Here is a 25720-nt window from a genome sequence, read left to right on the forward strand (position 1 = left end):
CAGCAGCTGTGGGTCATGACCCCAACCTTAAACATGTAAAATCCAATAGTTTTTGTCTCTAGGAAGTCAGGACAAATTTCTCTGTCAGATGTTGAAACTTGCCGGTCTTTTTTTTTTGGTGGGGAGGAGGGACTGGTTATATAGGGAGGTAGATTGAGACCTTTGGGCGTTTACCTTGGATTTCTTTACCCTTATGACAGTAATAAAGAGACCCATTTGATATTTGAACAAGCTGTTGACTCACGCCTCACAGGCACAGTGTTTGTGTATTCCTCAGGGCATACATAGTCACATCGCTGTCTCTAAAACAGGTTTTCAAGGTTTCAGGGTATTTAAACATCAAAATGCTATTTGGTTATGTTACTAGTAAACAAGTTTTCTTAGAAAAACCCTGTGTTTCCCAGAACATTAATGAAAGAAAGTCTTCCCGTCTTTAAATGCAGTGCCTTGCGCTTACATTTTTTCACACTCGGGGAAAGTGCTTGTTATAATCTTCTCCGGCATCAGCATCAGATGAGTCAGAGTGAGTGCTGGACCTAGATCCTGATTTCCCTTATTAGCCACGTGACTATGGGCCATAGTCCCTTCACTTATCTTGTCCCTGTTTTCTCTTTGGAGAACCCAACTCACAGGATTAGGATTACACTGAAGACCAAATGTGATGATAATGCTGAATTGTGAAAATCCAGATGGCCATGTGTTGCAGCTGGTGATTGTGTTAAAACCACTTGTGGATATTTAAAACTTACAGATTTCTACACTACAACCCCCACTGTCTCAGTCTCAGTCATGTTGTCTCAGTCTACGTTGGTGTAGTTAGAAGAGTTCCACATGTGTTTCTGATGTACCACCCTCGCTAAGATCCACTGGTCTCTAGAAATGTAACCCTCTTGTTACCTGTCCTAGTTCTGCAGACTGATGTAAAACTCCATTTTCAGTTGCCATCACTATAAAAGCTCTTCCTCCAGCGATGCTGATGCCCCTACACCAGAGCTCACCTCTCCTACCTACTTTTAAGGCCCCTTAACCTGGCCCGGGATAGCCTTTTCTTTTCTCAATTTTGAAACCTTTTGACCTTTGTAAACAATTTGATAACTTACCCCTCCCCTGCTCTGCAAAGATCAAAATGTTTTACCCTCTGCTGGCTCACACTCCAGCAGACATGACCCTTGTCTTCCTTCTGTGTTTCTGATTGAACACGGCCTTCAGGACACTGTTTACACCCCTGCCCTTCCATGGAGCCTTCTCCCTTTTTAGAATTGAAAGGAAATTTTTATGTTGTAGATTTAAAAATTCAGAATTGAGACCTATAGATATCAAGTGCCTTGTCTAAACCCAGACCTCAGCTCTAGCCCTAGAGCTGGAAGTGAAGCCCCTGCCCCAGCGCGTCCTCCTGCATGCTTTCCATGGTGGTGCTCTGCCCCAGCCCATGCAGCCCTCTTTTCTGAAAACCAGCCTCTTCATTTTTTTTTCCCTTATGTTTTTTGGTGGGAGCTCATAGATCTGGGTTCCATTGTGTACCCCTAACATGTGACACTCACCTCAATGGAGCACTGCAGCACCTGGGAAAATTTCATGTTTTGTGTGCTAATTTTCTTCCTGCCAAATATCCATGAATTCCATATGAAGGTCTGGGTCTCTGTCTTCTCCTAGATGTTCCAAAAATGTGGCTTCTAGTCAGGAACTTCAGTATCACCTGGCAACTTATACAAAATGCAGATTCTTGTGTCCCCCCAGAACCTGTATCTTCAAGGCTGGGAGTGGAGCCCAGCATTTTGTACTTTACCAAGCCCTTCTGGTGGCGGGGATGTGAGCTGAAGCATGAGAGCCAAGGTTCTAGAGTGCTTATGTCTAGATTGCTGGGTAAAAACCTTGTTCTTTGATCATCCCATATTATTCAGTAATCCTTGAGTAATTCTTAAGTGAGTGACACATTGCATTTTAGTCTTGGATATCTCCTTTTTAATGGTAGCTAAGCTCTCAGTATATAGAGATATTCATGGATATTTTTTCATCCACCAAATGAAACCTCACTAATTTGTTCTGATGAGGATAAAGCCCATTGCACATGATGGCACTAAATGGATTAGTAGGTAAGCAGATCACTAGTGGAGCGACAACTGCGTCACAGCACTTTTTAAAATGGGGAATACAAACTTAGTAGGATATTATGTGCTGTTGAAAATGGCACCAACCCAGAAAGTTTTTTCTTTTTTAAAGAAACAAAATTAAGATTCCCAATTTATTTTCCCGTTAAATCATGCTCCAGAAGCAGTTGTAGTATTCAGCATATGTGTTAATGACTTGAGAACTACATGTACAACTGGTTGATGCAGAAGTCCTTTGCCTCTGATGACCAGAGGTGGTGATTTTGCAGGGCCCAATCTGCTTCGACAGTTGTACGGAGCTGTAGATGTGTCTGAACTTGCCCCATGTGTTCCAGGTACCAGAGGTGAACTGCAGATATAACCTACAGCTTCTGACTGCAGGTGGTAGCATAATTGTTTTGTACTTTCCAAAAAAGCAGCAGTTCCCAAAAAGGTGAAGTTTAATTTTATTCAAGGCTAGTACATGCTGAGTACAGACCTATGCTTGATTCAGTAATTACTCTGACAGCTGAAAGATTTAGGATCACCAGGCTCCTGGATAAAGAGAGCCCTACACGCTCCAAGTCCCACTGGTTAGCTTTGCAAAAACCAAGAGTCTGTACCTGCCACGTTCATTCTCCTTTCTCCTGGTTTTGATGAAATGCTTTTGTAATTTGGCAGTTTGGTGTTGTGTAATATCTGGCTGAGATTTAAACAGAAATAAAGTTTTCTTGATAAATTCATGGCTAGACATGAAAGAAAGGGTAGACTCCTTCCTTCCTTCCTGGCTGGCCTAGATTCTTTTATTTCTTACTACTAGATTAAAATGTGGTTGTCATCCTCACCATTACTAGAAGTTTCCCCCATATGATAATGAGTTTTATGTATTAACTGCCCTCTGTGTGCACAATGTTTCTCTGGATCTTGACATACATATTTCTAATCCTCACAAATAGCTCTTCCAAGAGCATGAAGCTGTCCCCAGTTTACAGATAAGAAAGACTCCCAGAGAGGGGGAATACCTCACCCAACCTCATGGAAGTAGATGAGAGAGCCAGTGAGAGCTGGGCCTGGTGTGGTCACTTGGTTTCTCTGGAGGGGCCTCCTCTTACCAAGCGGCTTCCCAGCTGGTGCAATGCTGAGAGCTCAGTGTTGGGAGTCGTGGGGCCTCATCATTTTGTTTCCCTGATCAGGTTTCTCTTTCATGCCAATTTTTCAATCAGAGGGCTTGTATCATAAGAAAAAAGTGGTGAACTGGGCGTGTTGGTGCACACCTGTAATTCCAACAGCTGGGCGTGCAAGGAAGCTGGCAGAGGCAGGAGGATCACAAATTCAAAGCCAGCCTCAGCAACTTAGCAACACCCTAAGCAACATAGCAATACCCTGTCTTCAAATAAAAAATTAAACAGGGCTGGGTATGTGTCTCAGTGGTTAAGTGCCCCTGGGTTCAATTCCTGGTACCAAAAGAAAGAGCACTGGGGTTGCAGCTCAGTGGCAGAGCACTTATCTAGCATATATTAGGCACTGGGTTTGATCCTTAGCACCACATAAAAATAAACAAATAAAATAAAGTCAGGCATTCTGTCCATCTATAGCAACAACAAAAATTCAAAAAAAAAAAAGTTGATGAATTTTTTGGTTTTTAAAATGTTATTTTGGGTAAATCAGGAACTCCTTATATGATCAGACCACACAGCTGAAGCTGGAGGTGTCTTGGGCAACTAGGAATCCTCAGCAGAGGGCAGCTCAGCCTTGAGTGCCTCTTATGTATGTGCCATTTCACTTAATGCAGCCACCTCATAAAGAAGATCTTATAGCCCCAGAAAAATTAGGTTAGAGAGGCAGGGCTATTCGGCTAAGACCACATAACAGGTGACCATAAGAGCATTTTGGGGTCTAGTTACTGGAAGAGCTTACAGTATATACTATCTGTTGGGTCTTTCATCTTTTATCTTATTTAATGCTCATAGAAATTCTCTTAAAGAAATGTTATTTTTAATTTCCATTTTTCAGATTAGGAAACAGACCAGGAAATGTTGCTTGGGTCATAGATTCCCACTCATGGTGCTTTAAGTACTCAGTAATTTTGTTTTTAAAGTGCCTCCATGCCAAAAAATTCCTCACATTCTGTTTATTAAGTAGTTAGGCCCAAATAATTTAACATATATGCATAATCTAATAGTTCAGTAACTATTTGAAAAAAGAACACACATAAATTGAAAGAAATGTTTTATTTCATTCTGTGTGTGAGTGTGTGTGTGTGTGTGTGTGTGTGTGTATTGTATAAGGACACAATACATTTATTTATTTATTTATTTGTTTACTTATTTATTTAATGTGGTGCTGAGGATCAAACCCAGTGCTTCACATGTGCTAGGCAAGTGCTCTACACAGAGCTCCAACCCCAGCCCCTTATTTCATTTTTGTTTGCCACGGTTACTAAATGGCTGAGTGTGTGCCTTTTAGATCTTGTCATCAGGTTGACTACCACCACCCTTGTTCCTGTTCCTTGCTGATTTTCACACAGTTCTTTTATCAACTTTCAAAATCTAGCTCCATTAAGGTATAATGTCATAAGAAATGTACTTCACGCTAGTAGTTAGTGCAGTGCTCAGTAGATGTCATGAGTTACCATATTTTTCTTGAAAATTTCAAAAATACCCCGAGGTGAATTCAACATGGCACCCCATCTACCTGAGCACACAGTTTGTAAACTGTAGACTTTGTGGCACATAAATGATGGCACATTTGTGAGTAAATTCAGGTGTATATCAGATACATCTCTCTCTTTCTTTCTTTTTGACTGTACTACTTAATAACATTAATTTGAATTCAGTGTAATATTTTTAAATGCTCTAATAGAGGGGAAGGTTCACATTGTTGGCTGTTGTGTTTAATTCTGTGCCTTGCATGTACCAGGTGCCCAATAAATGTTTATTGAAAGGAAGAGAGAAACTCTAACTCAGAGATAGGAGTTTATAAAGTCAAATGAAAGATGAGAAGCACTCAACAGTCATCACAGATAGGCTGTTGCTGTGGTGGCCTGCATCTTCAGGCTTCTTCAAGTCAACTGCATCTTGTTCAAAGAACACTGGCCCTTGAAAAGTTGCGTATAAGTTGGTGTGGCTAAAACCAGTTAAAATATAGTAGCAGTGCTAGGGATTTAAATAATTTGAGTGATCTTTTAGCAAATCCTTGATTCTAATGGAGATTCTCACTCCTTGGCTTTTCACCTTAGTGTTTTGATTTTTATAAAACCATTTTTCTTAAACTGAAACACCGCAGAGTATATTTAAGCCCTAGCTATTATACAAATTTTTTGAAAGAGAGCCTCCAGCTTGCCCAGGGAGCATCCTGTTCAGTCAGCACATGTAAGACTTTGCACTTAACAGATCTTTTAACTTACGCTGGGTCAGACCTGGTCATCCTTCTGCAACCCTGTGGGCTACACTTTGGCTCAACAAGGATAACGTGTATAGAAAACTGAAATGGTGCTGGGTGATGCTTTATTAGGTGCCACTCTTCCTTCCTAAGTACAAAATCAATGTCCAAACATAACTGTAAGTGGTGTGAAGGTGATGGAAGTGTTAACTCCAAGATAAACACTTCCTCTGTCCTTTGCAGGTACAGAAATTTCAAAAAGCCTGGATACATAGCAAAGGCTGCTGCTGATTAACAGTCATTGTCTAATGTGCTGCATTTTGAGGATCATAGATACCATAAATAAAAACATAGCAATAAGCTTGCTGCTCTCTGCACCTTTATCTAAGGGGCATTGTTAATGGGAAGATATCTAAGTCTCACTATTACTGAGGCAACCATGTGGATAGCCATCAAAGACAGTCAGTGCGATAGATGTGTCCCCTCTGAATCTCCAAGTAGCAAAGCACTCAGCATGGAAAGAATTGTGGGTAGTAATTTCGGTGTTAAAATATTAACACGTTTTTGCATATTTAATGTGGTTTCCTTTTTAAATAGTAGGCAGATTATGGCATACAAGCAGATAGGTTTACGATTTCAAATTAAATTCCAAGCATTAAAAAAATCCAAAGGAACTACTTTGTTATAAATACATTCAGCTAATCTAAACAAGAAATTGCTTCCTTTTCAACTTCTATGATCATGTATCAGCTAATTTACAACCTAATTTTCTGGTTCTAACTTGTGAATGACACTTCATGGGCTTTAGTCTTAAAAGATCAAAACTTTCTGTGTTTTATCTTAGACATGTATAGTCTCTGGACTCAAAAATGAAGGGTCTGGGAAGGCTTCACAGAGGAGGTGACATTCAGGCCTTTGCAGTAGGGGTGGAGAGTCATTGTGTCTGTCCACTGTGTGCTGTTCAGCACGTGGGTTTAGGCTCTGGAGAGCAGAGGCAGACTTTTACCTTTAACCTGCCTTTTCCCTAACTCCTGCTTCTCTCTAATGTGTGAAAAATTTGTCCTGGGAAAGGAAGCAAGACCCCTTAATGGTTTTCTCATTTCTCCTATTTCCCCACAGGCAAAGATGCCTTTCGATGCCAACAAGCTCTACTGCAGTGAAGTGCTGGCCATATTGCTGCAGGACAATGACGGTGAGGCTCCCTCTCAGTATTGATATTCTGTTAGGATAGGAGCCAGGCTTGTTTCAGATCATGACAGCAAGCTCTCTTGCCTTTGGCATCCCCTGGCTTCCCCTCTCGCTCTCTCTGCAGCTTTTGTACTCTGTCAAGCTGTATTGATTTTGTTTGCTGATGTATCAGTGTTAGACGGCTGTAAAATCTGACAGTTAGCTTCATTTTTTTTTCTTCCTCTATTTTTTTCCTCTTTTAGAAAACAGGGAATTGCTTGGGGAGCTGGATGGAATCGATGTGCTTCTTCAGCAGTTATCCGTGAGTAATTCTTATGCTTCCTGTCTGCCTTGAAGATACATGGCCTACTTTAAATGGGAGGCGGAGCTGGAAATTGCCGGACGGAGTAAGCCGTGGTTCAAAACACGTGGGTCGTGTTGGCAGGTTGGAGGTCACCGTGCTGGCGTGGGGTTTGCCTCCTTTTCTTGGTCATTCGTCTTTCTAACCAGGCATCACTGGGATCTTGGTCCAGCCTTTCCCCACCTCTGATAACGAGATTGCCAGTCCAGAGGAGATGAGCTTCCTACTTCACGTAGGTTCTTGGACCAAGAATATCACATGACTTTCACTTGAACCATTCCCACGATTATTCACCTCCTTTCCTGTCAGTCTGCCATTAAACATTCATTTAGGAAAGAGGTCACCGAGGATGGTAGGGGCACTGGAGGCTGGAGTGAGAAATCAGAAGCTGCCATTTGCTCACTGAAAGAAATGTAAATGCAGTTGAAATGCTATTCTGCTGGCATTCTGAAAGCACTGTTAAGATTTCTCCTAACAAATCTCATCTGTGTTATTCCAAAAACAGGACTGAAAATAGATCATTTGGATAAAATCTGAAGAGTGTTGGGAGTGTCTGAGATGTCAGTTTGCATACAGCTTCTATCTTGGTGCCAGCAGCCTGAGTGGCTTGGCCTCCACCCCAAAAATAGAGCTTTCAAATGTAAATCTGTTAGTCCCTTTCCTGCAAGATTATCGATCATCAGTAGTTGACTGTATATACATACACTGCTGGAAGGCTCTCCTCTTAACATGCCCTACAACTCTGACAAAGACAAAACTCCAAGCCCTTTCCCTGACTTGAGCCCCGGCTATTGTATGAAGCTGTTCTATGAAGCAGTTCCGAAGCCCTGTTAGGAAACTTCCTTTCATTAAGCCAGGATTTGCCCCACTGGGTTGCAGCTTTTTAAGAGGGGGGAAAGCTTGATATGGTCAGGTTGTGCCACTAGAGGGTTTGAGGGAAGTGAACAAAGTTGTTTCTATTATATTTCAATTAATGGGTCTTGGGGTTTTGTTTTCTTTCCTTTTCTTTTTTAAAAAAATCTGCCCCCTTAGAACTGAGAGTCACTCATGGATCCAGTGTGTGTTTTTGCATGAACTGGCATCCATGTATTTTAATACCAATGAATCGGAAAGGTCAGTTTTTCCAAAATGGAAACTGATGAGATTTAGTATGGTAAATTTGTGTCCTCAGTGGTGGGGTTATTGTGATGGCAGGCGTTGGAAGTTGGTGGGTGGTGTGTGATGAAAAGACATTCTCTTAGGACTCTGTGCTTTCTGCTGTCTTTGCTTGACAGGTGTTTAAAAGACACAATCCCAGCACAGCCGAGGAGCAGGAGATGATGGAGAATCTGTTTGACTCACTGTGTTCCTGCCTGATGCTCAGTTCCAATCGTGAACGTTTCCTGAAGGGCGAGGGCCTTCAGCTGATGAATCTCATGCTCCGGTATGATTCTGATCTCCTAACTCTCCCAACTCTTTTACCAACTCCTTACTGTTAGCCTGAATCTAAAAACTTGTAGCTGTGGTTTTTTAATGCCCTCGAGTTTCCCATCTGTACAGAACAGTCTTCAGGTATGGGTGAGTTTGGGCAATCCTGTTAGAGCAGATGAATGAATGGATTTTGGTCTGTTGGTGCCCCGTTGTGTGGTAAGATGTGTGGTAAGGTGGTAAGATGACCCCTGCATTGAAGGGTGATTTATATTTTGTGCCTTCCCTTACTGTGTTGGTTTTGGGAAAATCTAGCCATTAATTTTTAAACATTTCTTTTGTTCATTCTAAGCTTAGTACCATTTTTTGTATATCCCACATAGACCTATCTATGCCATGTTGGTTTTATTTTTGTTATTGACAACAAGTCATTCATATTTTCATTTACACATTTAATAATGGGTTGCACGTGTGCTGTGTCAAAGCATAGAAGTATGAAAACGTGTAGGACAACTCTAGAATTTTTGTTTGTAATACTTTCCTTGTATATTTTATTATGTATGCCCAAATTCCTTAAAGAGGACATCATGCTAGTTTCTCAGTAATTTCCTAAAGTTGGAAACAAAAGAGGAAGATCATTTATATTGATAATTCTTTTCAAGATCTCTAAGAAGGAGAATAGAGAACAAAAGGTATGGCAGGGTAAGGGATGGCAGTAAGAAGAGTGTTGTTCAGGGTCAGGGACAGTTTCTTAAGCTGAGAGACACTGAAGCATGCCTGAATGGTTGAATGCTCTCTAATCATTGTAGAGTTATTTTTTAAAAATTGAGCCAGAGTCTGCCATCTTGAAACTACCATTCATATACAGTGAAAAGTCTGTTGAAATTTTTTTCAGTTTGATGTATATTAAATATATATATATATTTAATTAATGCTATACATTAAATATAATTTAGACTATAGACATGCAAGCTTGGTTAAAATATTGATAAGGTACTATGTTAAGGGTCAGGCTTACACGGAAATAAAAAGGTCAGGATTTCTGTATCCAGAAGCTAAAAAGACAGTTCTGTCACCCATACAAAGGTTTATTTATAACAAACTTGACAATGACCGTTTTGTGTTTAAAATTATTTTATGACTATTGAGATGTGTTTTTAAAATTTCTTCTTTGGGTATATATTTTCTTTTGCTCTTTTTTTTTTTTTTTTTCTTGGTTTTAAGCTTGCCACACATAGAATTTCCTATAGTGTTTCTTACAAACAACCTGCTGTTTCCCATACCTTGACATTATCTTCAGGAGAGTTCAGTAACTACTTAATGGACTCTAAGGGAGTTTGTATTCTATTGGTGATTTGAGGTTTATTTATAACAAACTTGACAATGACCATTTTGTGTTTAAAATTATTTTATGACTATTGAGATGTGTTTTTAAAATTTCTTCTCTTTAAAAGACTTGTGAAGGGTTGGGGGAATTCTTTTGCCCAGCACATTCCAGACTTCAGATTGACTGAAAATCTTCCTTCGAGAAAAGCTTTTAAAAATGAATTCTTTTTCAATGGGCAGACAGGAATATGGGAAATTAACCAGAGGCCTTTTCTGTTCTGCTGATGCATCCTACCTTTGCTCTCTTGAGTGCTGTGTTTGTTTACCTGCTTTACCCTTCTAATTGCCTGTCCTTTTGTTGAAATGACCCACCTTCTCTCAAGCAAATAGCATATATAGAAGATGCTTTTGGCTTTTTGGGTCTTCTAACCTTAAAACTACACTCTGCAGGGACTTTCCCGTAAGCTTCTTAAAGGTCTGAACTGCCAATGTCTTTGGATGGTTGAGTGCAAACATGAAGTGATGTATTTCTGTAGCATATGGCTTGGTAATGTGTAGCAGTGGGGAGTTGAATAAATAACCAGAAATATGGATTATTCAAACAGGAATGCTGAGATTCTGGGAGGCTAATTAAAGAAGAATCCAAAAGACATAGAAACTGTACCTCTGTAGGATCTTGCCTCACTTTTCATTTTTGAATGCTGAAGTTGCAATTAGATCCTCCTTTGGCATTAGTTAGCTATATTAGCAGATTCAGCATTTCCTTTTGTCTCTTTGAAATGCTCTTTGTTCTGCATTGTTTTTCTTCTTCAGAATCCCAACTAAAGTTTAATTGAGAGGAGAAGGGTTTTTTTTTTCCTACTATATTTACCCTTCCTTATCTAGTAAGATCTGCTCTGTGTAGAGGGAGCTCATCCAGTGAAGCTGTAATATTAGAAGGTCAGGAAATCTTCTGTGGTTCCACTGCCCCCAAATACAAAATTTTACTTTGATTTGGTCATCGGTCAGGCAGTTGTGAACTGCTACCTGGAGAGGTGGCAGGGTAGTAGAGAGTGAAGAGGGTGCTGTGGAATTGAGGTGAATGGGAGTTTGGAATACAGATTTTTGCTTATTACCTCTGGATATTTGGTGAGTTACTTTAACCTTTCTGACTCACTTTTTTCACTTGAAAATGGGGTAATACTGCTAAGTTTGCAGAGATTTGAGGGAATTGGACAATATAAAATGAGGCAGTCTGCAGCTATTAAAACATTGATAAGGTACTATGTTAACTTTCTGTCTTAAGTGTTAGGCTTATATAGAGATGAACAAGACAGGATTCTTGCCCTCAAGAAACTCAAGAATAGTGAAGGCAGCAGATGTTAAATAACCAATATAATTTAATATGGTGACTATCAAGTGGAACAGTTAATTTTGCATGTAGATAGCCTGTGAATTTTTCATTTCTGATTGTTGACAAGGAAAGGTCACAAACAAGATAGTTACACATACACACATGCAGTCTCTTATACGCACACATGCACACACAAAAAACACGTATATACTACCAATTTAACGTTTTTACCAAGTTTATTGAGGCATAATTCATATGCAATGAAATGCCCCAAATTTAAGCTGAAGTTTTAATTTTAACAGACATACTCTTTTGTCTTTATACCACAGACGACATCACAGAAGAGTACTGTCTAGTAGAAATGTGATGCAAGCTAGATATGTAATTCATATTTTCTATTAGCCACATTAAAGTGGGTAAAAGAAACAAAAGGAAGTTAAGTTTATTTCAATTTAATTTAATAATTAGCTCCTAATTATTAGCTCCTCGTTTGTATCGGCTACATTTCAAATGCTCCATCGCTATACATGGCTACTGGCTACCATATTGGACACTGCATATATAGATCGTTTTAATTATCCCCCAAGTTCCCTTGATTGCTTTTTGTAATCAGTTCCCACCCATCCATCCCAGCCCCAGGCAACCACTGTCATTCTAGAATTTCATTTAAGTGGAATTATAGGGGATGTTTTTTCTCTAGCTTATTTTACTCTATAATAGACTGTTTTGGAGATTCATTCATTTTGGATCTATCAGATGATTGTTTTCTTTTCATGCTTAGTAGTAGCCCAGTCATCTTTACATTCCAGTCTATCTCTTTATTACCTATTGATGAACATTTTGTGTTGTTTCCAGTATTTTGCATAATAAATAAAGCTGCCACAAGTCTTTGTATAAACGTACTTTCATTCCTCTGGTAAATGCCTAGGAATAGAATGGGTGGGTCATATTGTAAGTGCACGTTTATTGTTAGAAACTGTCAAGCTGTTTTCCAAAGTGGTTTTGTGATTGTATATTCCCAGCAGCAAAGTGTGTCACATTCAGACCAGCAGTATTGTAGGACTTTGATTTGGGCTCTTAAGTGGGTGTGTATTGTGACGGTTTGCAATTCCATTTCCCTAATGATTAATGATGCTGAGCATCTTTTCATGTGCATGTGACCTTTCTGAAAAAATCTTGAAGTTTTAAGTGTTCTTTATTCTACATACAAGTCTTTGTTAGCTATATGGTTTGGAAATATTTTCCTCCTAGTCTGAGGCTTGCCTTCTCACCTCTTGGCAGTGTCTTTTAAAGAGCAAAAGTTTTACTTTCAAGTCCAATTAATACATCTTTTCTTTAATAAATAGCTTTTGGTATTATATATCAATTATGTTTATCTAACCCACAATCTAAGAGTGTCTTCTATGTTTCCTTTCGAAGTTTTCAATTTTAGGTTTTACATTTAGGCCTGTGATCCATGTTAAGGTAAATTTTGTATATGATGTGAAGCATGAAATGAGGTTCGTGGTTTTATTTATGACTTATTTTTACATATAGATGGCTGATTCTGGAACCACTTAATGCAATTGCTATCCATGTTCCATTAAATTGTCTTTATAGTTCTTGTCAGAAACTAATTTATCATATATGTGTGGGTTTATTTCTCTGCTTTCAGTTCTGTTCCTTTCATCCCTGTGTCTTTTTTGCCAGAGTCGTACTATCTTGATGATTCTGACTATAAAGCTGAAAGTTTGGTTTTGATACCAGATAGTATAAGTCCTCTGACTTTTGGTCTTTTTCAAAATGGTTGAAACTATTCTAGTTCCTTAGTTCCTTTGCCTTTTCTTATAAAATTCAAAGTCAGACTGTCAAAAATCCTGCTGGGATTTTGTACAAAAACCCTGCTGGGATTCTGATTGGATTGGGCTGAATCTGTCATTTGGGGGAGAATGAACATCTTGTAATGAGTTTTCCAATCCATGTACATGGTACATCTCTCCATTTATGTAGGTCTTTGATTTCTTTCATCAGTGTTCTAATTTTTCTTGGCAATTTGATGTTTTATATGTTCCTAGACATTTTTCAATTTCTTGTAGATTTGCAAGTTCATTAGTATAAATTTTTCTTGTATTATTAACATTCTTTTTCATTTTCTGTACTTTATGTCCCTTTTGTATTTTCTTTTCTTTTCTTTTTTTTTTTTTTTTGTATTTAAATGTATCTACTTTTCTCTTCAGTCACACTTTTCAGAAGTGATTGGATTTTTTTCTGTTGTTTTTTTGTTTTTACAGAGGTCTTATTATTGTAGAGAACTAGTTCTTAATCTGTTTATGTATCTGTCAAAATATAGCTGGCAAATAAAAATAGCATATTCTTGTGATCCACAATGTTTATATTTTGATTTAGCCTATTTTTTGCATCCTTGGGAATTTTTAAATCCCTTTTTTCTAGATTCTTTTCATTTACAGTATTGCCCTTTTCCTAAATTTCTGAGTTAAATGCTTAATGCTCTTAAAAATAATTCTATTCTTTAAAAACAAAAACAAGCCAGGAGCAGGGGCGCATGCCTGTAATCCCAGTGGCTCAGGAGGCTGAGGCAGTAGGATTGTGAGTTCAAAGCCAGCTTCAGCAAAAGCAAGGGGCTAAGCAACTCAGTGAGACCCCGTCTCTAAATAAAATACAACATTGAGCCAGAGATGTGGCTTAGTGGTTCAGTGTCTGAGTTTAATCCCCAGTACCCCCCAAAATAAAAAAAAAATACAAAATAATAACATTCAGCCTATTGCAGTAGCAGATGCCTATAATCCCAGTGACTTAATAGACTAAGGCAGAAGGATCACAAGTTCAAGGCCAACCTCAACAACTTAGTGAGACCCTGCCTCAAAATTAAAAAGTAGTAGAGTAACCTGGGTTCAATCCCCAGGACCAAATAAATAATTTTTAAAAAGTGTTTAAGGTTAAAATTTTTCACTTTACATTGCTTAGCTTTATCACGTATGTCCAAATTCAAGTTGCCTTTTCTTATTACAGTAACAGAAAAAATAGTCTAAAATGTTTGCTTTTCTAAATTTGGGATTGTTTATTTTTAATGGCCTCATACATGGCAAGTTTTTAAAAAATAGCCTGAACATTTGAATAAAATTTGTTTCTGGGGTATAAAATGCTATGATTATTTCCTAAATCAGCTTTGTAAATATAGCCAGATTTTGTCTTTTTAGCTATTTTGTTCTTTCTCTCACTATAATTGTGGATTTTCTCACTATTTCTTTTTTAATTTTTTTGTGTTCATTATGTTCTAATTTGCTCATTCAGCAAATAATGCTGTTTGTTTATCTTAATCTTGATTTGCATGTTTTGTCAATGTGTCTCCTTGCTGTAGGTGGTGAACTTTTGTTGGATTCTTTTATAATTTTATATTTATCTATTTTATTCCTTTTCATCATTTTGTCCTTATTTTATCATGTCATTTTGTTATGTGTAACTGTTGTGAAAAACTGATGAAGTACTCATTTAGTCCAGCGTAAGTTCAGGTCTTGCAATGATCTTGACCTATTTGTTTTTATTGTAGTGACTCCATGGTTCGCCCTCTTCCAGTCTATTTTATTTTGATAGTTTCATTGAGGTTTTTATTTTGTTTTGTCTTTTCTTTTTTCACTTGTTCATTATTTTCCTTTGTAGATTTTTCCTATTTTTTTCTATTAATGATTAGCTTTACTTTTTTTTTTTTTAAATTCTGCTTTTTTTCTTTGCTTTGAACATTTGATATGGTACCATGTCTCCTCTCCCCTTTCCATACCTTTCCATTCTGTTCTCTAAACCAAACTGTCTTAGCTCTCTTAACACTCACCATTGTTTTTTTCTGGGGGATTACCCCTGGATATTGAGCCTTAAAGGTCTCTCAGCAGCCTTCTGTCCCTGTCACCTCTCCCAGCTCTGTCCCCAGCTGTCTTCAATGTGGGGGTTAAATTCTAGCAGCCATTGCTCATCTTTGCCTGCACACTTACCACCCGGTGTGGTGTGGTACCACCCGGTGTGGTCACAGCTGTGGTCCAGATCTCCAGCTGTATCCTAGGACTTTTGAAAGCAGAGCCAGGGCTTCCTCTTTGCCTCTCTGGTGCCCAGCAACAGATACACACATTGGGCTTCCTGTAAATCTGATGAATGAGAAAAATCTGAAAAACATTTTTGTTTTTTAGAATTATTGATTCATACAATTTCTGGCAAATCCCATAGATAGACCCAGGAAAGAACATCTCATTAAAAGCTTTATAGCTGAGAACTCAGTCTCTTGTTTGAAGATATTGAGTCCTGTTTTTTCTTATTAAGAGCCAAAAAAGGGCCATCAAGTGGTTGTGAACCTGATCCTCAAGGCTCAGGAAGGCCTGGATGGGAGGCACCTGTAGTCCTGGGCTTGTGATCATTTAGCCTGTGCCTACGGGGTTCAGAGCAGAGGCCACCATAGGTGTCCACGCTGTGTAGTCCTCTTTGGGTATTTAAACTCTCCTCTTCGTTCCTCATAGGTATCGCAGGGTTACGTTTTGTGTGTTGAGTTCTTATAACCTTTCGACTCAAGGTGCACAGAGGCCCCCACACAGGTTCCTTGCCGCTCGGCTTTTATTTTCTGGGTCTGAACACTAGCACCTTCCTACCCTCATCTCCCAGGCCTTTCCCCTCTGTCCACCGCCACCCTGGGATGAGTTGACTTGTCAGGTAACTTTTTCTCATTCCTGTGTTGACTGTCTGGATTTCGCAGTGCTTGACAGAATCAATAAGAAAAGACCATTTTTTGTTTTGCTTTGTTTTTCTCTCTGCCAAAGAACAAATGAAGACATCTTGTAGAAGAAGAAAAGATTGTTGAGGTGATATTTAAAAGTGAAATCCATGCTGTGATAAAAGAAGCAGGTAGCCATCCTGGAGTACAGACCAACCCTCCCGCCCCCCTTGGCAACACACACACCCATATACTCAAAGAAAAGGAAACAAAAACTTTAGAAAGAAAGCAAGAAAAAGGAATTTCTCATTTGGTCAACCTAGTGTTTTATTTATTTTTTTCTTTTTAGTTGCCCATAACAATAGAATGTATTTTAACATATCCTATATACATGGAGTAGAACTTCCCATTCTTGCATCACCCTAGCGTTTTATAAGGAAAGGAACACTGCGGCGAGATGGAAGGTCAGACCTCTTGGGCAGGGGGAGAACCAGTCCCCTCGGAGAAGACACTGCCCGTGTGTGTGTGTGCCGGGCAGCTTGGCCTCATTCTTTCAGTGTGATAGTTAAGAAGGGACAGAGAAGCTGTTTGGAGGGTCTTCAGTGAGTAGCAGTAGAGTTAAGATAGGAACATGAGCCAGGTGGTATTTTTATAGTCAGGGATGGTTGAGAGGAAAATAAAATTCAGGGAAGACACAATTAATTGTGCAGTTTAGAAGAGTGATCCCATTCAGAAATTCCACTATGCAGAATAAGGCTAAATTATACTTACCCGGGCGGGGTGGCCATTTTAGAATTTGCAGGAAATGAGGATGGTGCTATTAACAGTGCCCTGGGTGGGGACTGGTTTGCCATTTCCACGTTCTTGGTGACAGATGTCTCTCTTTGGTAAGATGGTTGCTGCAAATAGAAGATTCCAGTATCTCAGGTTTAATTTTAGCCCAAATCATCTGCTTCTTGTCACCACAGAGCACTTTCTAACAGTATGTCCTTGTATCAGAATAGTTCCGGGTTCTTTAAGAAGCAGCAAAGCCAGTGGGAGACAGAAGAATTACGTTGTCAGTTTCCTTGAAAATGTTGACATGAAGCTTATTACTTCTGTTGTAAAACCCAGTTGCAGTTAGAAATAGAAGAGACCACCATGATCCCAAGGGATGTGTACAAATGCAACCTTGGGTCGTGAAGCAGAAATGCAGTGAACGCATCTTGGTTATTAACTGTAAAAGCAAAAGAGAATAACACACAGTCACGTCCATTCCAGGAACCAGCAGTGTTTGCACTGGTCTGGAAGGTTTTTCAATAAGATTTTCCTTAATCCAAAGAAAAGTTTCTCTAATAAAGAAAACAAATACAAAAACAATGACATACCATCTGCAAAGAAAGTCTGCAGGCCCACGTCTGGGTTGTGGGTTGTGACAAAGCAGGCAGGTCGATGGGCCAGCATGTGGAGCTCTGTGGTCTTATTCTCTAGTTTTTTGACTTGTTCTACATTAGTTTTGTTCCTAGTGAAAATCTGAAAGTCCAAACTGTTCTGCATTTTCATTCTTGAGGTCCTGTAAGATTTTCAAGAGCCGGAGTCTTCCAGCCCCTAGTCTCTTCCAGGTTTCAAGTGCAAAAGCCGAGGAAGGGTGCAGACCTTTAAGGAGTCAGCTGGGTTTCCAAGCTGCGCACAGTTCTTGTTTGTGGTCTAACGACAAACGTTGCCTTCCCCACAAGCTGAAGATTACAGTTCTTTCTTAGATGGATAATAGTAGTTTGCACCTGTTCTCTAGGAACCCGAAAAATGCTTCAAAGGCACAAAGTAATCCTTCCAACATCCCCCAAGGCTGATGTTACCACTTCATAAATGGGAAAGTGCTGTGTTGGTGGAGAAGGCAGATGAACTGAATCAAGATTACCTGGCAGGAAATGGTATAGAACCTGTCTGAGCCCTCCAACCGACTTGCTAGCTGTTCATCATCCCAGTGTAGTTGAGTTGCACACCTCTGCAGTATACAATCCGATGAGTTTTGCAGTATGTACATACCCTCACTGGCAGCATGGCAATGAATGTATTTATCACACCCAAAATGTTTCCCTGTGCTTCTTTGTAATCTGTAACTCCTCTCCTCTGCCTCATTGTCTCCAGGCAACTATTGATTTGCTTCCTGTTCATTTTATTTTAGTTTGCATTTGTAGAATTTTATACATATACAATCATATGGTACCCCACCCCCCGCCCTTTGGTCTGGTCAGTTTGATTCACTGTAATTATTTTGAGATTTGTCCATGTTGTGATCAATAGTTTTGTTTCTTTCTCGTGGCTGAGTAGTATTCCACTATATAGACATATCATTCCACTATATATAGACATATCTTGATGGACATTTGAGTTTCTAGTTTTTGCTCTTGAGAATAAAGCCTGCAATAAATATTCATGCCCAAATCTTTTGGGCAAACATGTTTTTCACTGCTCTTGTGTGAATAGGAACTGAACAGCTGGGTCACATGATATGTACATGGTCAGCTTGCTAAGGCTTTGCCAAACTGTTTGCAAATTGATTGTACTGTTTTTAAATTCCACAACAGTGCTTCAGAATTCAGTTGCTCTACATTCTTGCTAATACTTGGTGTGGTCAGTCTTTCATTTTAGCAGTGACTGTGGATGGGTAGGGATCGTCTTCTGGTTTGGATTTGTTTTCCACTTGTGACTAAGGGTGTCTGGTGTCTTCATGTGCTAATTTGTCATCCATGTATCTTTTTTGGTGGTGTCTGTTCAAATCATTTGTCCATTTGGTGATAGGCGGTTGTTTATCCTATTACTGGATTGTCATGGTTCTTTCCATATCGTAGATACAATCTTCAGATAAATGCTTTACAAATATTTTCTCTTAAGTTCATGGCTTGCCTTTTCATTTTCAGAATAGATTCTTTTTTTTTTTTTTTTTTTTTTTTTTTAGTTCGTGTCTTTTATTATCTCAAATACATTACTTGTCTTCTGGTTTGTTGAAGCAGTAAGTCAGACAACACTTGCCACAATAGTGTCTGTCAAAGTGGCTGGTCATAAAAACTCCAGCAGCATATTCATCTGAAGGGCACTTATGGTGAAGGCGGCTAATTTTGCCATTTTCATCCTTATAATATTTCAGGACAGCCAACTTAACCTTCTTTCTCCTAGGCTTATTCTTCTTGGGAGTGGTGTAAGACGACTTCTTCCTTTTCTTAGCACCACCACAAACCCTCAGCACAAGATGAAGGGTGGACTCCTTCTGAATGTTGTAGTCCATCTTCCAGTTGCTTACCAGCAAAGATCAGTCTCTGCTGATCAGGAGGAATCCTTCCTTATCCTGGATCTTGGCCTTTACATTTTCTATAGGGTCCGAGGTTCAACCTCGAGCGTAATAGTCTTCCCACCGCAGATGGCGGATTGGAAAGCCAGAATGGATTCTTGGAAATTTTTAAATTCTGATGAAGTTGAATTTATTTATTGGTTTGTTCCAGTAATCTTTTTCTGTTTGAGAAAATTGAATCATTTACATCTTTTAAGGAATTTGTTCATGTGGACTGTTGCCGCATTCAGGGCAGAAAGTTGCTCGTGACTTAGAATCTGGAGTGGTGCGCTCTCTCTTATTCCTGATGTTTGTCATTTGTGCCTTTTTCTTTTTGCCCCTGATCAGTGTGGCTGGAGGTCTGTCGGATTTCACTGATTCCATCGGGGACCAGTGTCCGTTTCTCGATGTTTCCTGCCACTTTGCTGCTTTCTGTCTCTGTGGGTTTTGCTCTGGTCTTCATTATTTATGTTCTTTTGATTTTGGGGTTTAATTTTCTGTTCATTTTCCTGATTTCTCAAGACGGGAATTTAAAATTATTAACTTGAAGGCTTCTATATTTTCTAATACAGTTTCTCTACTATAAATTTCCCTGTGATTGCCACTTTACCTGGGTTAATGCATTTTGATATGTTGTATTCTCATTTTTATTTAGTTTGAAATACTTTATTTTAATTTCATCTTTTGAGTTATTTAGAAGTATATTGTTTAGTTTCCAAATATTTGAGGATTTTATTTCTGCTTCCATACCATTGTGATCAGAGAACATACTTGGTGTGATTTGAGCCCTTCTAAATTAATGAAGACTTCTTTTTGGCCTAGAATGTAGGTAGGTAGACGTGTTTATGTGTGTGCTGCTTGGATGGAATATTTTATACATGTTGAGTAGGTTCATTTGGTGATCATGTTGTTCAGATTTTTATATCTACTTATGGTATCAGTTATGAGAGGGGCGTTGAAACCCCTGACTAATTGGGGGTATTTCTGCTTCTCCTATAAATTCTATCAACTTCTACTTCATGTATTTTGAAGTCATTGCAGGTGCATAAATATTTTGGATGATACGTTCTCTCGTCTATTTGACCTTTTGTTGGTATGGAGTGACCTTTTTCATCCCTGGTAAGGCCCTTTGATCAGAAGTCTACTTTGTTTCATGCTAATGTCACCCCCACGGCTTTCTCTTAATAACATGGTGTATCTTTTACCATCCATTTTCATCTTACTCGTGACATCCCCTTCTTTGCCTTCTGCCCTGCCCTGCCACGTTCATATACTGAAGCCCTAACACTCCCCTCCACCAAAGTGATTGATTATATTTGGAGGCAGGGCCCCAAGGAGATGGTCAGGCTTCAGTGAGGCCATGGGGTGGTCCCTGCTGCAGCAGGACTGGAGTCCCTAAGCAGGTGGAGAGATGCCAGAACTGCCTGCACACACTTAGCGCTGAGCCTCGCCACATGACTTCCAGTCCTGCTCCTGGTTTAGTGCTGTGGTTGCTGCACCTTTCACTCCAGCATGTGTTACACGTCCCACTGGGCACTGTTTGTTCTCTTTAGGCAATCACTTACCTTTTAAAGAAGAAGAAAGTCTTTCATGTTACCTGCACATCTTCCATTGCCTGCTCTCCATTGCTTTGTGCAGGTGTCTGTCTGGCTTCCATCCCCTCTGCCAAGTGGCTTTCTCCAAGATCCTGTGGTGCTGCCTCCTGTCGGCTCGTGCATGTCTGAAAAGGTGTTTGCCCACCTCTCCTCAGGTGTGGGTTGACAGAGTGTTTTCTTTGAGTGCCTTCGGGCTGGCTTGGCTCTCAGCAGGAACTCTACTATGTGTGTTCCTCTGTGTGTCGTTTGCCGCCCCACTTTTTCTGTTTTTAAGGTTTTATCATTAGTTTTGAATAGTTTGATCATTATGTGCCTTGGTAGAGTTTTCTCCATGTCTCTTGTGTTGAGGGTCTTAGAATTTCTTAAGACTATGCCTTTATAGTTTTTATCAAAGGTGGAAATTTTGGGGGTTGACATTTTTCTAATGTTTTCTTTGTCCCCATCTGCCTACAGGGCCTTTAATTACATATATATATATATATATATATATATATATATATATATATATATAAAATTTATATTTATGCATACAAAATATAGTTATATTTTATAACTCTGTGTACTTATAAATTATCATATAATCATATATTATAAAATATGACTCCATGTCTGTTAGGTGGTTTGCAGTTGTCCAGCCGTAGCTCCCTGAGGGTCGGTGTCAGTCTTTTTCTTTCTGAGTCTCGTCTTGGGCAGCTCCTGCCTGTTGTTGCATTGTCAAACTCACTCTTTTCCTTCTGCAGGATGCAACCTGTAGTTAATTGCCACTGTATTTTTTTTCTTTACCAGACGTTGTCTTTTCCTTCCTGTGGTTCCGTTCATCTTTACAGTCAATGTGCTGAAGATTCTCTCTACTTCCATTTTACATTCAAAACATAGTTATAAGAATTGTTTTAATGTCCTCATCTTTTAATTTTGTCATCTGTTATTGTTACTAATGATTTTTCTCCTCTTTATGGCTCATATTTTTCTGCTTTTCAGAGTGCCCTGGTAATATTTATTGAGATTCAAATATTGTAAATTTTACCTTGTTAGCCCCCGTTTCTTTCTTTCTTTCTCTTTAGGTAATCATACATATACATATATATTTAAATCTCTGTTGTAGGATATTAAGGTTCTTGGAAATAGTTTGGCTCTTTGGGGGCCTACTTTTCAACTCTGTTGGGCAAGATCAGACTCATCTATAGTCTGGCTAATTTTGTCTCATTACTGAACTAGAGCTTTTTGAGGGCTCCTCCTGGTGCCCTGTGAATTTCTAAGATTTTTGTACTGTAACCAGGGGACTATGCATTAGTTAACCTTTTGGTTGCTGAGACAAAATGCCTGACAAAATCAACTTAGAAAATGGAAGATTTATTTTAGCTCCAAGCTTCAAAGGTTTCAGTCCATGGTCGACTACTTCATTGTTTCTGGACCTGTAATGAGGCAGAGGACAGCATAGTGGTCGTGTAGAGGGTAGCAAAGCTGTTACCTCTTGACAGCCAGGAAACAGAGGCTGGGTCGGGGGGCAGATTGAAGGAGCCGGAGACAAGATGTGCCCTTCCAGGGCACACCCCCAGTGACCTACTTCTTCCAAGAGGCCCTACCTACCTTTTGCAGTTTCCACTACTTCTCCCTAATGCCATCAAGTTATTTATCAATGGATTATTTCACTAATGAGATCAGAGCCCTCACGATCCAGTCACTTCCCAAAAGCCCCACCTCTGACCACTGCTGCATTGGGAACTAAGCCTTCAACACGTGAGACCTTGGAGGACATGCCAGATCCAGGTCATGACAGTAGAAACTTATTTCTGGTTCTCTGTAACTCTAGGGATTGTTCCCCTCCTCCCTCCAGGTGGTTCCTTTCTGCAGACCTGGTTGGTGTCCTCACCTGTGTGTGCTAGTCACACTCAAGACGGGAAGGCCCTGCGCACCTCTCTGCAGCTTGCCTTGGGAATTCTGGCGGCATTGGTCTCCCAGACTCCCATCTCTGTCTCTTCTGGTCTGAGCCTGTTCTCGCCGTGCCCAGTTGGGCCCATTGCAGCATTACCCTCTCAGAGTTCCCTGACCCGAGCTGCCTGCTGTCAGGTGTCTGAAAACCATTGTTCTGTATCCTTTCTCCATTTTTTCTCCCTGCCTTGTTACCAGAAGGGAGAGAATAGTGTAAATTCAGTCTCTGTCATTGCCATTTTAACCTGGAGTGGAAGTTCAGTAGTATATTATACTTTTTTCCTACATTTTCTTATTCTTTATTGCTGGTGGATACTAATACAATTAACCTGAAAGTATTATTATTAAACACTGAGCAACTTTTCAATATCGTGGATTTCATCAGTCAGGTTTCGTTGAAGCAACAACCTCAAAATCTCAAGGACTTTCAATGACAAATGTTTATTTTTTACTCTTGGTATATTCATCACCTGCCACCAGAAGCTCTGTGTTCCACCTGATTTATTTGGGGACTTAGGCTGAAGGAGCAGTGCTTCTTGGGACATGCCTCTCATCGGGCAGAGACTGCTTGATGCAGTAAGCCTTCCAGCTCTTTCTCTGAGGATGCCTGTGGGGCACTTACATTGTGTTGGCTGTGGAAGGTCACGTGGCCAAGCCCAAGGTCTGGTGGGAGGAGCTGTGTTGAGTGGTGCTGCCTGGGCTCACATAGCCTGGTGAGGACTGATTGGCACCTCTCCCCAGCCGACATTTAGGGCGTTATGTCAGTAACACGAAATTGGCTATGATTATTGCTTTGGTTTGGATGAGTGACCCCAAAGGTCTGGATGTTAAAGGTCTGATCCTCAGGGTGGCACTGTTTGGCGGTGATGGGACCTTAGGCTAGAAGACCTAATGGAAGGTCCTTGGGTGCATACCCTTGAAAGAAATTATGGGATCCGTCCTCTTCCTCTTGCTTCCTGGCTTATGGATATAACTGGCTTCACTCTTCCACATGCTTCTCACCGTTGCCATCAGCACCTCCACCAGAGACCCCCAAATGGAGCTACTTGATCATGGATTGGAACCTCCAAAACCATGAGCTAATAAACCTTTCTTCTTATAAGTTACTTGCCTCAAGTGTTTCATTATAATGACAGAAAACTGACTAATACAGTCATATTGATCCCATTGTCTTAATTCATATGAGTCCTAGGTTCTGTAATCTTTTATTTTGGAAGCTTTAATGGAACTGAACCTTAGCATGTACATTATAAAGCAAACAAAAATGATCTCATGCCATCATCCAATTTCATGCCAAGATTAATTTATGATTCACAGTATTCTTTAAAGAATGCCTATCACTTTATTACTTTAATTTTTTTTTTTAAATTCCTCAAGCTCCTTTGGCCCAAGAGGGAAAGAACTTTATCTCTCCCACTTGTCCTCCAGAAAGTTTCCTCTAGGGTTCCATTCTTCTTCTTTTTTGATTCTTTTTTTTTTTCTTTTTTTTTTTTTTGGTACCCTTCATGGTAGTCTTATACTTCATTACAACTCATAGATTCAATGACTTCTCTGCACTTTCTGCCATTGCTGACTTCCTTCCTGGACTTGAGACAGTTCATTCCTAGCTGGACGTCACTGCCATTTTCCAAAGGCTTCTTGGCTCAGTGGGAGCTCGGCCCTTTCCGTCCTGTTCCCTTTCTGCTGCCTCACCCCTGCTTTCCGGGACACTGGCAGATGCAGTTCTTCAACACAAAACCAACAGGCTCCGTGTGCTGCTGCTGCTCGCCTGCTCTTCATGTTCTAGCAGTCTCGTGTACCTCTTCCCTGAGTGATCCATGCTACTCACGTCCTTGCACATGCAGTTGCTTCCTTCTGCTTGAAGCACCTTTTCCCTCTTCACCTGACGGAGGAAGACACCCACTGACGCTCAGTTCAGGCCTCATCGCCTTTGTGAGGGCAGACAGCCAGCCCTCCTTCCTGCGTTTCCCACCAACTCTGTATAAAGGCTCTGTGTAGGACTCAGCTTTTCCCATCTGCCCATTTTCAGTATGTCTGTGTGCCCTATGAGCCAGACTCCCCAGAAGCAATGAGCTGTGCCCTGTCTCTGCATCCTTGACATAATGTCTCACACCTGTCTGGTAAGTCGTAAATGTTTGATGATAGAACAAATGAGCTAAAAAATCATACTCAGAATCCATGTTCTTTGCAAAAGTGTTTTTGTGTAATAAAGAAGAATAAGCTAATTAAAACTACAACAGGAAACGTTTTGCCCGTGTCACAAGGCTCTGTCACAAGGCTCACTTGAGCAGATTGGTAGCAGTAGAGAACCCCCAGTCATCTCCCACAAGCACCCCGTTTTACTGAGATTGGCGTTCACATTGGTCCCAGCATGATCGACAGCCCGATGAACCCAGACAAGACTAAGATAAACTACTTGTCCTCCTGTAGAATAAATATTTCAAATAAAGTCAACCCAAGAAAGTCAAGCCAAACAGCTATTGATTGCTAAAAGCCTGAACTTAAGCCCAATGAATATTCCAAAGTTCACCTCCATGCAGCTTGCCTAAATGGTGATCAATATGCAATTACTGCCCCCTTTAAATGTGTCTTATGCTGCCTACCTGAAGAAGGGTTTCACTTTTAAATCCTTTGTTTCTTGAATTTGCTTAGGCAGGAGAAAAGAGAGAGGCTGCGCTACTCCAGAGGCCTTTGCCTTTAGTATATCAAACAATTCTGTCTTGTTCGTGAGATGGTTTCAATGTATGCTGAATGGTAACTGAAGGTGCTCTGTGCTGTGACCATTCATTTCAAGAGGCCTTTTCCTAGTGACTAAACAATGAGTATTTTGTATCTCAGTTTCCTAATTTCTGCCCTAGTCATCACCTTTGTAAATTCAGATTTGTAAAGTAGGATGCTAAAGTCTAGCTACAGTGAAAACAAATACATTATTTGTCTAGTTTCCTGTTAGAATTTCATCTTGATGCACAAAATCCTTTCCTGCTGAATTTGGAACGTTGTTTACTCTGCTCCCGATGTTTAAGATTTTTCTGTTCCTCTCAAATGCACCTTTTTTATACAGATGCCACACTTAGAACCGTTTGCCATTTCTCACTTGCACTGTTGCCACAGTCTCCTCGCTGTCCTCCCTCCCCCAG

The 25720-nt window shown here is 40.0% G+C and overlaps 1 protein-coding gene and 1 pseudogene across 1 annotated transcript in view; one reads left to right on the plus strand and one right to left on the minus strand.

Moving 5' to 3' along the window:
• Positions 1 to 25720, plus strand: part of Ctnnbl1 (catenin beta like 1) — a 156494-nt gene that overhangs the window by 66309 nt on the left and 64465 nt on the right. Inside the window, exons 8-10 of the mRNA XM_027945163.2 lie at positions 6588 to 6660; positions 6899 to 6957; positions 8271 to 8419. Coding sequence (XP_027800964.1) covers positions 6588 to 6660; positions 6899 to 6957; positions 8271 to 8419 — 281 coding nt within the window. The remainder of the gene's footprint in view (positions 1 to 6587; positions 6661 to 6898; positions 6958 to 8270; positions 8420 to 25720) is intronic.
• On the minus strand, positions 18676 to 20671 carry LOC114100412 (ubiquitin-ribosomal protein eS31 fusion protein-like; annotated as a pseudogene).

The sequence above is a fragment of the Marmota flaviventris genome, chromosome 2, assembly GCF_047511675.1.
Source record: "Marmota flaviventris isolate mMarFla1 chromosome 2, mMarFla1.hap1, whole genome shotgun sequence".
NCBI lineage: Eukaryota > Metazoa > Chordata > Mammalia > Rodentia > Sciuridae > Marmota > Marmota flaviventris.